This window comes from Prionailurus viverrinus, chromosome A1, assembly GCF_022837055.1.
Source record: "Prionailurus viverrinus isolate Anna chromosome A1, UM_Priviv_1.0, whole genome shotgun sequence".
NCBI lineage: Eukaryota > Metazoa > Chordata > Mammalia > Carnivora > Felidae > Prionailurus > Prionailurus viverrinus.
Window position 1 is genome coordinate 207,823,930 of NC_062561.1, and position 15,811 is coordinate 207,839,740.

A 15,811-nucleotide genomic window follows, 5' to 3' on the forward strand; every position below is an offset into this window, starting at 1 on the left:
TTAAATAAACACCTTTTGTGGGTGATACACAGAAACTGTTTCGATATGTAGTAAAGAGGACTATTTAGAGAGTTCTTTGGATGATCTAAAAGAAGAGCATTTAACTAAATGGGGAAATAGAAGCATTAAAGAGTATTTGAGATGATTTTTGGGAGGAGAGGGCATCAGGGCAAGAGTCAGGAAAGACACATTGGAATTAGCTGAAGAACAGGCCGAACAGTGTTCCAGCCGAAAGGAGGCCAACGAAAGTCATTACTTGGGGCGCCTGGGTGGCTCAGTCAGTTAAGCGTCCGACTGACTTGGGCTCAGGTCATGATCTCACAGCTTGTGAGTTTGGGCCTACTTTGGATTCTGTGTCTCCCTCTCTCTGTCCTTCCCTTGCTCTTGCTCTGTCTCACAAATAAATAAACATTGAAAAAATTTTTAAAAATCATTACTTGAATTTTTGATAATCCCAGCAAGGAAGGCTGAGGACTTACACTAAATAGGAGCAGTGACAGTGAGTTAAAGGATGAATTAGAGAATTGACGACTCATGTAACCTAGGGCAGGGCAAGAGTAGTCAAGGCTAACTCCGGGATTCTGTCTCAGTGACTCGGTGGTGCTGTTCTCTAAGCCATAGTTGCAAGCATAGAGTAAGTCTGGAGTGGGAGATGATGATAAGTCCAGTCTGGACATGTGTTAGAGATCTATGTCAACCTTCTCTGGATTTTATATTCCTAGTTAGTTATCTTTTCATTTCCCTTTTTGGTATTCACAGACTTCCCCAATGAGTTGCCAGCATTCGTTGTTCCTACTTCTTACTCCCACTTTGCTCAGTGGTCTGGTGTCCACTCCTGCCCTTCCAGGAATGCTGTTTGGTCAGTGTCACCAATGATTGACATGTTGCTGCATCTCTCTTAGGTACAACCCAGCACTCTCTCTGTGACAGGCTTCTCTTTGGTTTCTTTGAAATCACACACACTCCTGAATTTCTTCCTTTCTTTCTCAACTTCTCAGTCATCTTTGCTAGCCCTTCCTTCTCTGCTTGACCTCTGAATTTTGAAAACTTGAGCCCTGGTATCTTTTCTCTTTCTCATTTACTCTCTCTCTGTATGAACTTAACCAATCCATGGCTTGTTTAATGTATTTGTATAATTTTTAATGAAAAGAAAAAGACAGTAACATATGTACATGATTTAAAAATAAGCAAATGCAATAGCAACAAAGGCTATACAATGAAGACTAAATCTTGCCCTTACTCCTGTCCTCTGGTCTCTTAGTTCACTTTCCCACAGGAAACCAGTTACCAGTTCTTTGATATCTTGCCAAAGATAATCTTTAGATTTATAAGCATGTGTATGTATTTATCTTTTAAAACATCATAAATGTTGATATTCTAAATATATACACCATTCTCTCCCTTGCCTTTTTTACTTATATCTTAGAGACTATTTTGTATAGAACTGGCTTTAAGAAAAAAAAAGGCCATATACTATCCCTTAACCATCCAGACTCTAAAACCAGACTCTAAAACTAGACTCTATCTAAAACCAGAAACCAAACCAGAAAGATTTGGATATGATGGGGTATTTGTATTTCATTGCATGATGTATTAAAATGTATCTTGCCATCTCTTTTTTGAGAAGGATGTTTTCATCTTTAATTTTTATGAATGATATAGTGACTGGCCTTTCAGAGATAGAAGTGTGCATACATCCAGGTCAGCTCGAAAGAAAGATTTATAGAAATGGAATTGCTGGGTCAAACAGGATGTGCATTTAAAAAGGCATTTTCCCCCCTCCCAAGCCCTCCCCTTTTTTCTTGGAGTATATTGTTAACCAAGTAAGTAACAGATGGGTTTTAAGGGGGCATGTGCACATGAGCTGATTTTTCCCACTGTAAAGAACATTTCCTTACTGGCCTTTGTTTAGAGGTTTGTAATTTTTATTTGTAAGTTTTTGAGAGAAAAAAGTTGTCTTTGTCCCTCACAGAGGTTTTGAGAATAGTGTTCATGTACATGTTCTTTTATTGTTTACACAGTGCAAATTGAAAGTCATTGTTCATTTGAAGTGGAGCTTCTAAGTGTATCCGTTTATGTGCATGCGTTTTGAAGGCTAGATTGAGAAGAGGACACGAGAGGGCTGCTTATTTGTGTTTCATTGTAAGGATTTTCCCCCTTTTCTGTAAGACCTAAAGTAAATATTTTAAAAGTATCATTCTAGTTGTTAAACAGGTAAGCTAGTTTTTGAGGATTGAACAGCTTAAATATGATTTGTATTTTAGGTGTACATAATCTTATCAAAGAGTATTAGTGCCATTTGAATTTTTGATTAGCATAAAGATGGCTAGTTTTAAGAACCAAACCAACTGGGAACTGAAGTTATGTTTCCTGTAAAGCTGGCGGGTCGTATCAATAGAAAATTGGAAGGGGAGTAGTACAGACAAGGAAATATAGTGTTTATTTCTTCCCTTATTGGCTTTTTTGTTAATTAAAGGAAATCAATGAGAATGCTATCTTAAGTTAGACTAACCTTCCTTCTAAGGTGATCTCATTTCCAGTCAGTTTTACATCAAACATAACATGTGTATTATATTTGATCTCCAAAATACAATTTTCTTCAATAATTATTCCTGGCCCACTTCCTTCCAAAAGATCATTGTAATGGCCAAAGGGTAATTTTTTCCAGTTTTATTGAGATATAATTGATGTATAACATTGTGTAAGTTTCAAGTGGAGAATGTGATTATTTCATGAACATATATATTGCAAAATAATTACCACAGTAAAAGATTAGTTGACACATCTGTTATCTCATATAATTCCTTTTTTTTTTTTTTGTGGTAAGAACATTTAAGATTTACTCTTAGCAGCTTTTTAAGTGTAATGTCTAATAGTAGAGGATTTATTTGAATGAATTTTGCATTGAAATAGTAGTAATCAGTTACTAAGCATTATGCTATAGAGAGAAGCATTTGATAATTTAAAGACAAAATAATGTTTCATATGTATGATATATGTTAAAACACTTGGAAGAATATACAATAAAAATGTTAACTATGGTTGTCATCTTTTGGTGAAATTTTGAGTGTCTTTAATTTCTGTGTGTGTGTGTGCACACGCGTGTGCAGTTTCCTTTCTGGTTCTTCTCTATTCGTGTGTTTGGGAAGCAATTTTTTCTATCAAAACAATTATGTCAAAACTGTCGTCATTTACTCAGGTATAGAATATAAGGAAGGCCAGATTTAAGAACATTTTGTGTTAAAAAAAAAAAAAATCAAATGCTTTTTGTGAACCAACCACATGTTTTAGTTGCCAGCATAGGTTTGGAGTCCCGGGCCACCATACTAGATGTGCGTGTGCGGATCAAAGAAGGAAGAGGTCCGCTGGGATCATGCCTTCCTCCTCCTTCCCTTTCTCTCTTATCCACAAGCTGTTGTTTTTATCCCCTTAAGAGTCCACCAGTGAAGTTCAGACTTTCTCATTTCTTCTTTGTAGATCCCTTTTCATCTTCTCCTTTCCTAGCTTGAGTACCAGGTGAGGCCCATGCATCTCTTCTCTGCCATCATTCTTTTTTAAAAGTATGTTTTGCTTAAAGGAGGCTACTTTATCTGGGGGGCTGGGAAAGGAAGGACTATAAGAACGGCATCCTTGAGAGGTTAGCACATGAATCCAAGCAGTGTGATCTGATGGGTGGTAACCCTACAGAAGCAGCTAGTTAATTAATTCTGATAGTTGATGGTGTTTTAGTAAGAGGAGAATTCATAAATAAGAAATTTTAATGGTACCTGAAAAGGTACATTAAATGCCTTACTTTGAAGTTCAGTGGGCAGTTTCTAAGCTAACATTAACGTATGAATTATCTAAAAATATCTGTGAGTCTCAGATTCCCATTCAGGGTAACTAGGAGGCAGCAGTGGGACACTGCTGTTTAACCAACCCGTGTCCGTCACCTGCTGAGCACAGAGTTTATAGGAAAGTCATGTGGCAGCCATTTAACACCTGTGCCGGCCACGCTTACGGGCATAGCCTGACACCGTGCAGAAGTGTCCGAATATGTGGAAAGCAGAGACGTATGGGCACTCCAGAGGGATCTCAGAGTGAGATGAAGGAAGAGCATTGACAAACAGCAGCCAGTGACACTGCCTGTTTCAACTTTGGGGACCCTGGCTCTAGATACATGCTTGAATTTGGGAAAATCCTTAATAAAGAAATAATTCTCAATTAACGGAGCTCTCAGAGGTTTGATTTGTGACACAATATTGCGATGCAGGCAGAGGCAGAGAGAAACATAGACCATTGGGGCAGCAGATCATAAAAATGAGGTGAATAATGGCCACACTGTTCCTAAACTTCCAGTAGTCTTTCACCCAGAGTTCAACAGTTTTCAAACAGGTATTTCTTCAGTGCTCAGCAAGAGCCCCTGAAGAAGATACTAACCATGGTCCAGGCAGTAGTTGTGATAGCCTCTCTGCATGTTCACATTTGGTTTGCTTGGAAACAAAGACTACCAGCTTTTGCGGGGTGAATCTTGTTCTGTTTTAATTTTTTAAAGTTTATTTATTTATTTTGAGTGAGAGAAAGAAAGCTGAGTGGGGGAGGGGCAGAGAGGAAGAGAGAGAATCCCAAGCAGGCTCCATGTTCAGCACAGAGCCCAACGTGGAGCTCAATCTCACCACCACGAGGTGGTGACCTGAGCCAGTATCAGGAGTTGAACACTTACCTGACTGAGCGACCCAGGTTCCCTGTGGGATGAATCTTCAGCTTATAGTTATATATAGCTGCCTACTACAAAATAGCAGTAGCCACTGCTACAACCTATCATGGCAGCTAAGGCAGGCTTTGTAAAGCACACTCCCATCATGTCCACCCTCACCCCTGCTGCTGGCCATGGAGTTGGCTCTGTGGCAAACTTATTTTTTTTTCAACGTTTATTTATTTTTGGGACAGAGAGAGACAGAGCATGAACGGGGGAGGGGCAGAGAGAGAGGGAGACACAGAATCGGAAACAGGCTCCAGGCTCTGAGCCATCAGCCCAGAGCCCGACGCGGGGCTCGAACTCACGGACCGCGAGATCGTGACCTGGCTGAAGTCGGACGTTTAACCGACTGCGCCACCCAGGTGCCCCAGTGGCAAACTTATTTTAAGGTGTCGGTAGCCCATTTGTCATTTGTCAGGCTGGCGTAAGACCCCTGGATGTGACGTTGTCCGTTTGTACTACTAGTAAAGGAACTCTATAGCAAGGTGAAAACAGAACGTACTTTTTTATGTTCTTCACCTTTGTATTTTCTATCAAATTTTGCCTTTATTTCTTTATTTCACCGCCCTCTGTTTAAATAATAATCAGTGCATATTAGCCCATATTTTGGTCGTTATGTTTGGTTTGGACCTTCACACATCCAGTAGGAAATTGTGGAGAAGAACACATACAGAGGAAATAAGGGTCTGGAAAACAGGTAATAATGAGTGATTCAAGAGAAGGCAGTACATGGATAGGGCTTACTACGCTATGAAAGATATTTTCCATGGTTCACAACCTTGGTGTTTATTAGCATTACCTGGTTTAAAAAATATAGATGCCTGGGTCCTATTCTGAGAATATCTGTTTTAGTTGATTGAGGCAGGGGCCAGCTGTGTGGTGTGTATGTGTGTGTGTGTGTGTGTGTGTGTGTGTGTGTGTGGTGTGTGTGTGTGTGTGTGTGTGTGTGTGTGTGTGTCGTGTTGTGTATTTCTTCCCCTCCAGAATCTCCCTAGATCATTCTGTATGTAGCCAAGAATTAAAACTAGTGGATTATATATTTTCTGTTTAGTACTAGAAAGCAGAATTAGTAGCACTGGGGGAAAGGTACAAGATAGAAAGTTTCAGCTCATAATGGAAAATATTCTGGTAAATAGAACTTTCTCCTCCTACAGTATTCAAGGATACAAGAGTTAATCACTTGTGAAGGATGCCGTGAGAATGACTGCTTTGGATAACACGAAGGACTCAGTAGTGCCTTCATTTTATTTACAAAAGGAAGTGCTGCGGTGCTTCCACAGATTTGGCAGGTGGCGTGCTAAGACCAGCTTTGGGCAGAGGGAGCCTGAGGTGTCTGTGGCACATCTTTGTGGAGATGTGAGTTGACCACACAGCTTTGGAGCTCACAGGAGAAACCTGACTAGGAGAACGTCGGTGAAAAGGTGGTGGTGGAAACCACCATCTCTGTACTGTTTATCATTCATTTGACCCCTTTTGTTATAAGCTTGCCGTGCGTTACTAGTCCCCGAGTTCCTGGAATTTACGGACAAGGAAGCTTAAATCTGAAGAATCCTTACGCAATTACCAGACAACTTCTTAAATTGTTCTGTGCCTAGATTGCTCAGCCAAGCCCAGGATTACAACTGGATTATAAATTCCTCATTAACGTCCTTTGCAATACATCTAACATGCATGACAACATTTGCACGTTGAGGTTGATGAAAAAGAGGGAAATTTTGGTGGTGATTTCTCAGCCCAGAAAATAAAATTGGAAAAAGATTTCTAAGATACCTTTTATTTAATTTATGTTTGTCTTTTTTTCTTTTGCCACCCTTTCCTTTATCTCTTAATTTTCTTGCTTTTGTACCATTGTTATTATTGTCATCAGTTCTTGAATAGAGCTATTTCTTGATATACAGTTATTCCTTAGTACCTGATTTTAACATCTGGTCATGTACTCTCAAGGATTTAGTGAAGATAAGATACTAATGTAACTTCACAACCACAGGTATCGAGAGGCGATTCAAAAATGGGACGAAGCACTGCAGTTAACCCCAGATGATGCTACCCTGTACGAGATGAAATCACAGGTAATGGTTATGAAGAATTTCACTTCCATTATGAAATTGTACTATGTTTATATTTGTTTGGTGAATAGAAATGAACCAAAATAGCATTTCTTTCCATTTTCTTTCTCAAATATGTCTTTTTAAATGTTTTTCAATATTTCCTTTATAGAAAACATGTCACCATGTTTATTGCTCTGCCTCTTGCACAACATTAGAAATTCATTTCTTTTCACAATGAAGTTAACTTATTTCAGCCTATGGTAAGATATGAACAGATGGCTATCTTTTAGGAAGTCACTGGTGATTTCTTAAATAAATGAAATGTGTTTGTTTTCCTTGAAAATTAATTATAGTGGACTGACCAATAACTTCATTTCTTCAGAATGAGGGTGGATTGGACTCCGGATGATATGTCTCTAAAAATGGCCTAGTCCTTAGCAAAAGGTCAGAATAGACTCAATTTATTTTTAAAAATAACATTTGAATTTAAAAAATACATTTCTAATATTTTGTGGGAAAGTCTGTAAAGAAAATCTCTGAGCAACTGGATTAAGTTATCCAAAAGACGTAAAAAGTCTCTAATAGAGCATCAAACATATTTTTGGCAGGGAGTAGTCGTGCTTCAGCCTTGATCTACACACCTTACAGGTATCTTTCAGGTAATGATTTCAAACATAGGGCACATTCTTTATCAACTTTGATTTTAGATCAGCCAAGAAAACCCCAAATAAATTATGCCCACTGGATGAAGTGCTGTGAGGACCTTCATTTGGTTAAGTCTTTAATTTTCAGTCTTGACTAGATATATATTAAAGGCAGTATCTGTGGTGAACTGTATGAAATAGATTGTTTAACTTGGAACCTGATAATGACAGTTGTGTTACAAATCTTATGAAATGTGAATGGTCCCCAAAATGATAGATAAAATCTAGCCTTTTCCCATAGATTGAAGTGGAAGGTTCTAGAACTCCCTATTTTTCTGCTTTGTATGGTTTGGAGAACCCAGTTGTGGGGAGGCCTGTGGAATGTTTAAATGATTTTTGTAGCAGGAAGATGTTTATAGGGTGGTGGTTGAACAAATTTAAATTTGTCTCATTTAACAATGAGACCTGGGATCTCCTGAAAACCACATCGTAAATAGAACAATCAGAAGTGGAATTAAGAGTTCAAATAGCTCTGAGCCACCATGGCTAGAGTATGACCACCTTATTTTGACCAGATGGACAACAGGGTTCAGTGACTGAAAAGGAGATGTTTTACATTTTCATAGTTATTTTAGGAATAGGAAGAAGAATATTTGTTCCTGACCCTGATGGGCAGAGGAGTGGGTCAAAACCACTGAAGTACTATATTTACCAGACTAAAAATATTTTTTTTTAAATGAAAAGATTTGTTTGCATATGGTTATTCATTAGTAGTTTGCTAGTTTATGAAAACTGCTGACAGGTTTTATTTCTTCTTTTTGGTTATAGGTCCTAATGTCTCTTCATGAAATGTTCCCTGCAGTACATGCAGCTGAAATGGCCGTGCAGAGAAACCCACATTCATGGGAGTCTTGGCAAACTTTGGGACGTGCTCAGCTTGGATTAGGAGAGATAGTCCTGGTAATGAAGTCAGATTATTATAATGATGAAATTTTGTTTTGTTGTGTTTTTGATTAGCTGAACCAAAAAGTAAATAGCTATTTATCATGTCTATGCAGAGAGTAAATAGCAAATTACCTGTTAAAGGTATTAATCCATAAACACAGATAAAAGTTATTACTGAACATCTTTTCCATTTTATTTTATTTTTTTATTTATTTTTTATTTTTTAACGTTTATTTATTTTTGAGACTGAGAGAGACAGAGCATGAACAGGGGAGGGGCAGAGAGAGAGGGAGACACAGAATCCAAAGCAGGCTCCAGGCTCTGAGCCATCAGCCCAGAGCCCGATGCGGGCCTCGAACTCACGGACCGTGAGATCGTGACCTGGGCTGAAGTCGGACATCTAACCAACTGAGCCACCCAGGCGCCCCCATCTTTTCCATTTTAAACATCAATTATATTAGAGTCAGAATATTTTTTCAGGTATTAGACATCATGAAAATTTTTTAAAAATGGCATTTGGTAAACCTTACTGAAATACATATAAGCAACATTTTGCAACATTAAGGTCTCCACTTATAAAGTGATGCCAGTAGCACATGGAGACAAAACCCCTAATAGATTATGTAAGGGAAAGAAGAAAGTAGAGTATGGGAGAGTAATGATGATAAATATTTAGACGGAAAAGTTGTCAGGCTTAGTGAGGGGAAAACGGGGCAGGATAGAAGCTTATGAAAGTGGAAGACTTATTGTGTTGTTTTGTTATTAATTGGTACGTAATGCATTTCTCAACTTGTCTGGACCATAACTTGTAGGAAGCACAGGCTAAATAGATGAGAGGTGGTTAAGACAATTATCCTGTTTTTGTTTTTGTTTTGGCAGGGCTACATATACCTGGCAGCTGACTTCCTAAAGAGTGTTTGCAAATCTAATCTAGTACTGGCAGATTTTGTTTGTCATTAACTAAGATTGTTTCAAGGCTTTATTTGCCTTTTACAGGTAGAAGTAAAACAACAAATAAAAAATTAAAAATGGTTTCTTTAAAGGCTAAGGAAATTACTGGTAAAACCTGAATTTAACTTTACTAACAATGGCTTTAGTAAGTTATAGATAACTTAGGTTTTTCTGGTACTCTTGTAAATATTATTTCTATTTACCAAAAAGTGTCAAATTCTCAGAAATCATAAATATGGAATTTTGATGAGAGAATAATTGGTTTCAAGTAACTTAAATATGATAATCCAAAATGAGGTTCACACTGATGGAAACCAGTTTAACCGAAGTCCATTTTCCTGGTTTTTTTTTTTTTTAACCTGAAGACTTAAATCATACCAGAGTTGGAGAAAAGAAATTCATGGTATTTTGTTTTCTATAGGTTAACAGGAAAACAAATGAAGCTTATTACACAATACTTTCCCCGCATTTCTCCTTTATTTAAAAACTTACAAAGCATTATCACTTTTGCTTGTTAAGTGTCTGTGGTAATGTGGAAAAAAATCTCTAGGATGTAATGTTTAGCAAAGACTGCCCAATGGAGAAAGAAACTCTTGCAGGTGACACAGTAGAGATACTTTCAACCAGTCGGTAAAAGTAAAATTGCTTAATATTTTAAGTTGTTTTGAATAAGGGAACCAGTTGTTCAACTCTTATTTTTTTTCCTGTTGATATGGTTCTGCCGATTAAAATTGTGAAATTCTTAGAGGGATTAAAAGTGTTATTTTTTTTTCCCTTAGTTAATGTAATTTTTTAGAGCTCTACTTGGAAAAATCGGAGTGTAATTTTTATGTCAACTTAAGAGATTCTTTTGAAAGACTGGAATGGTAAGAAAAAAATGACTATACTTAAAATGTCATAGAGGAAGGGTCACTATGAGAAATATATTGAAAACATGCTAAAAACTGTAACATCTAACCATTCTTCCTATATATGTATATATTTGGACAAAAACACAAGAAAATACTTACATAAATAGATCAGGTAGTAAGTTAAAAGTCCATAGTTGGGGATAGCCCCAATAGTAATTATTTAGGTTTTTACATAGAGTTGAGTATTGGAAGTTATCAGTCACTAAGTTCTTCACCTGAAACTAATATTACACTCTATGTTAACTAACGGGAATTTAAATAACTTGAAACTAAAAAACAAAACACGCCTGGGTGGCTCAGTCGGTTAAGCGTCCAACTTTGGCTCAGGTCTCCTGGTCTGTGAGTTCGAGCCCCATGTCGGGCTCTGTGCTGACAGCTCAGAGCCTGGAACCTGCTTCAGATTCTGTGTCTCCCTCTCTCTCTGCCCCTCCCCTGCTCATGCTCTGTCTCTCTCTGTCCCTCAATAATAAATAAATGTTAAAAAAATTAAAAACAAAACAAAACAAAAGTTGGCTGTTGGAAAATGATTATGACTTAGTTTGTTCTTCATTTTCTAATTGAAGTGTAAATTTAACTTACCAATCGAGATCTTTTTTAAAATTTTTTTAATGTTTTTATTTATTTATTTTTGAGAGAGAGAAAGAGAAAGCAGGGGAGGGGCAGAGAAAGAGGGAGACACAGAATCTGAAGCAAGCTCCAGACTCTGAACTCTCAGCACAGAGCCTGATATAGGGCCTAAACCCACGAACCTTGAGACCATGACCTGAGCTGAAGTCAGACGCTTAACCAATTGAACCACCAAAGTGTCCCATCTTTCTTCTTTTTTAATGCAGGCAATTATCTCTATAAAATTCCCTTTTAGTTCTACTTTTGCTCTATCCCATAAATGTTAATGTGTTATATTTTCATTCTCATTGGTCTCAAGATGTTATTCCCTTTTGATTTCTTTGACCCATTGGTTGTTCAAGATTGTGTTGTGTAGTTTCTACTTGTTTGTGAATTTCCCAGTTTTTCTTCTGTTGATTTCTAGTTTTATTCTGTTGTCATCAGAAAACGGGGCTCCTGGGTGGCTCAGTTGGTTAAGCGTCTGACTCTTGATTTCAGCTCAGGTCACGATCTCAGGGTCGTAAGATCAAGCCCCGAGTCAGGCTCCAAGCTGAGCGTGAAGCCTGCTTAAGTTTCTCTCCCTCTGTCTCTCTGCCCCTCCCCCACTCACTCTCCTGTACTCACTCACTCTCTCAAAAAGAAGAAAAGATGACATAGTTGGTATGATCTTAGTCACCTTAAATTTGTTAAGAAGACTTGTTTTGTGACCTAACATGTGATGCTATCCACTTATCATGTGATCTTTCCTAGAAAATGTTGTTTGTCCTTGAGAACAGTGTGTATTCTGGTGCTGTTGGGTGGAATGTTTTGTATATGTCTGTTCAGTCCCTTTGATCTATAGTGGTGTTCAGGCTCTCTGTTCCTGTATTGATCTTCCTTCTGGATGCTGTCTGTATTCATTACTGGGATTTGGGTATTGCAGTCTCCTGCTATTACTTTATTTGCTATTTCTCCCTTCACTTCTGTCAGTGTTTACTTTATATATTTAGGTGTTCTGATGTTGGGATGCATACATATTTATAATTGTTATATATTCTGGGCCAATTGACCCTTTTATCATTCTTTAATATCCTTTGTCTCTTGTGACAGTCAATACATGTTAACATTATGCGGAGCTAAGCTCTTGGCTTCAGAGGTAGGCATTCTTGGTACCTTCCTGATCGTGGTTTAGTCAAGAAATCCCTAGATTCTTATATTTGCTAGTCTGCAGAAGCTGAACAATGCATTTGCTCTGTCTTAAACCATATCCTTAATTGTACTTCAGTGGACTTTTACTCCTCAGCAGTGATGTGTCAGTCACTTTCTTTCACACTTCTTTAACTTTTTTTTTCATCATAATCATCATGCAGTATTAAGGGTACAGCCTAAATGTCTATCCTTGCATTCTAATATGTTTTTTAAACAGATATACATATGTATATATCTTACATACATACATACATATATATACATATTAATATATATTATATATTATATCATATATATACATATATAGTAAAAAAAAGATATAGATGGAGATATTGTGGATTCTATTAAATCCACTCATTTTTTAAAATAAAGCAAAGGAAAAACTCTGATTTTTTTTTTTTTATCTCCCTTAGGCAATTCGAAGTTTTCAGGTAGCCCTTCACATCTATCCAATGAACCCTGAAATATGGAAAGAAGACCTTTCTTGGGCAAGAACCCTCCAGGAGCAGCAGAAGGTAGCACAGAAGATTAAGAAGTGTGACGCGTCAGCGGAAATGACACATTTCTCACCAAAGTCAATCCCCGACTATGACTTTGAAAGTGATGAGATTGTTGCTGTTTGTGCAGCAATTGCGGAGAAACAGAAGACAGTTTCAGCAAATAAGACAATGGTTATTGTTTCGGCCTCTGGGACTGTAGAGACGGTCACTGAGAAGGAAGATGGTGCTACACCACCAGATGGCTCTGTTTTTATCAAAGCCCGATAAAGTAGCAGGAACCCTTGGAATCTGGCTTTTTGATTGCTCTTAAAGTTTGAGGCCTAGGGACATCTACTGTGGAGAGACAGAATAAAACTCCTGTTTGTAAAATGAGTTTTGCAGATGAGGCATATAAAAACTAAATGGTAGAATTATTGTATAGTGTTTGGGCTGTGCTTTGATAAGTTACGATTTAAACTTCTTAAGATTAGAATTGTGAGTACAGTGGGGTTTGATTAATAAACTTAAAAAAATAATCCAAAAATGTAAGTGAATGCGTTTTAAAGACACAACTTGAAAAGTGAATTCTCTAATAGTGAATAACTTGATGGCCAGTGTTATTAAAATGTAGACTCGTTGGCTTTTGTTTCACGATAAAGGAAGTTGGTGATTTCTTTCCCTCCTAATACTCCTGTTACTATTCACTCTTCTGTTTTTCTGGTTGCATTAGAGGAAGTCTCCCAAAGGTCAAATATTTTTTGACATTTATTTTGATTCAAAGTTGTCATTTGGTTATTTTTGGAATCTTTGAAAGTTTGGCTGAAAATGCATGCAAATGTGTACATTCTAAACATTTTCTGGACTTTCTCTTCATTCTGATTTGTGCTTATATTTTGACTTCAAAATTATTACAACAATGGTAGTTGCCTTCTTCAGTATTAGATATGTGAAATACTGATCAATGTCACAATGATGGTTTTATTGTTTTAGTTGTAGAAGTAGAGTATTCCTTACCACAAGGGAGTCATGTTTAAGATGTGCATTTTTGAAAAATGCTTTTATAGATGTGTCATATCAAATTGTACTGCTGCACTGGCCCAGTCAAAAGTCGTATTTTCTTCTCCTTATTTTTAAAAGCTTAAAAACTCTGAAAAAAACTTACCTTTTGCTTTTAACGTTCCAGCTGACGGTTTGGAATTCTTCTTCTGGATAACTTTTTTGGAACTACTCAATTAAATTACAATTTTAAATAGCTAAATTATGTCTTTCTAAAAAATTAGGGATGTTTATGAGTGTCAGTGAATGTATATATCTTGGGCATGGCATACATAGGAACTGAAACATGACTTAACAGTACAATCCCATGAGTAGAGAAGAATATATTTAAAGAAATATTTCGTTGAAAGGCCACGATCGCATTCACAAATCAATACTGTCATTGCTAATATGAGTTATTTTTATACTACATATATTATAGTACAATTATATAGAACTACTGGGTCCTGTTACTTCTGACACTCAGGAAGCTATTTTTGCTGTAAAATTAATTTTTTCCTTGTCAGAGATGAAAGTAAGCTGTTTTAAAGAATCTTACCTTAACCTGTTGGAGCATGTAAGTAATGGTCTACATTTTTCTGAGATGATTTAAAAAAATGTTTCCTTTAGTGGAATGCTTACCTCTTTTTTTTTTTTTCAGAGTGTTCTATTTTCCCTCAAAGTTACATCAGAAGGTTAGCTGTGGTTAGGTTAGTTTTAGAGTAATTGAAAAACACAAATATTAGTTACATTTTATTTTGTTTAATAAAGGATATTCTCACAGGGTAGATACTTGAGTATATACAGAAGTGAGCATTCACCATTTGGTATGTGGTTTTGAGTAGTGGGTTTTTGTTTATCGTGTAATTTGTGAATAAATAGTTTTTTTCTGCACTTTAAAGATTTGCCTCTGTGTTGTTAGCTTTTGAAAAATTTGATTTATTTAATTTATTTCTTATGTGAAAATAAAATATGTAAGGCACCTTGTATCTTGCATAGGAAGTACTCAGTAAATGTTAGCTATTTCTATGAAGAACTTGAATTAGTATGGAGATATTTAACCTCAGTTTCTTCTGATTTTAGGAAGGTAGGAGAACTTTGTAATCTTTATCAGAAAGTGAGAAGTCACTACTTTTGGTATTATAGGACAGATGGTTATCAGTTCTTGGCATAACAGGTGGGATTGTTCTTGGCATAAAATCTATGCCTCAGCCCCAAAAGAGGCAAGACCCAGGATGGAAGGCATGTAGCCACTAAATTCTGTTAACAGAACCTAGTGTTTTTTCTGTATTATGGAGAGGGAAGGCAGCTCATTTATCCATGCTCCAAAAGATTCTCAGCTAGTATCTTCTATGCATGAGGAGAAAAATGCATATATCATTTTGTAAAGATGTGAATAGTGATCTACAGACATTTGCTAAACCTGTTAACTTCACTAACAAATACTTTTGAGTCTGAAAGAAAAATAGTTGATGCTACAGTGATGTAATTTAAGATGTTTAATATACCTTCTGAAATAACACTAAACACTGTATTGAACATAATTTATATTATTCTTGTTTGAAAATTGTATGGCGTAGATACTCATTAGTCAGAACACCACACATCCAGGTCATGCCTGATAATTTGAGAATCCATATATTATTCTGTAGATGACAGGATTTTAGATTATAGAGTATTTATCCTAAATGTGCTAATAAATACTACATACATGTTGAAAAATCATGCAAGGTATAAATCACAGAACCCAGATCTGTAATTGGGACCTAGGTGCAAAATTTTATGGTAGTAGTCTTAGCATAAAGACTTTTAAATTGATGTTACTTGGTAAAACTATAATGAAGACTTAACTAAAGAAGCTTTGTCTGAGAAAGCTAAGAGTTTTCATGCTTATAACTGACCAGGATAGCCTCTTCAGTTTGGAAATTATGTTTTATGTAATGACATCAAAAGCTTGTCACTACCGTTCCCAGCAGTAAGAAAAGTTTGTATGTGTGTGTATAGAGGCTTTTTCACAAAGCCTGAAAACACACACACACACAAATATATATATATATATATATATATATATATATATATACACACACACACACACACCTTTCTAATTTGACTCTGGACCAGCCATTCTGAGCTCTGATTTCATGACATATGTGTATCTAAGTGAGTTATGAGTTGACACAAGAACCATAGTTCCATAATTATCTTTAAATCAATGGGTATATTAGATGTGTTTTTTTCTGAGAGATTTTTATCGAGCCTGTGGTGT

At 36.6% G+C, this 15,811-nt stretch overlaps 1 protein-coding gene across 4 annotated transcripts in view; it reads left to right on the forward strand.

The window, feature by feature from the left end:
* Positions 1 to 14,446, forward strand: part of TTC33 (tetratricopeptide repeat domain 33) — a 40,406-nt gene extending 25,960 nt beyond the window's left edge. For all 4 annotated transcript variants that reach the window (XM_047823425.1, XM_047823413.1, XM_047823434.1 and 1 more), the window contains 3 exons: positions 6,726 to 6,807; positions 8,259 to 8,390; positions 12,445 to 14,446. In XM_047823425.1, coding sequence (XP_047679381.1) covers positions 6,726 to 6,807; positions 8,259 to 8,390; positions 12,445 to 12,798 — 568 coding nt within the window. In that variant the 3' untranslated portion in view covers positions 12,799 to 14,446. The remainder of the gene's footprint in view (positions 1 to 6,725; positions 6,808 to 8,258; positions 8,391 to 12,444) is intronic.
* The last annotated feature ends 1,365 nt before the right edge of the window (positions 14,447 to 15,811 follow it).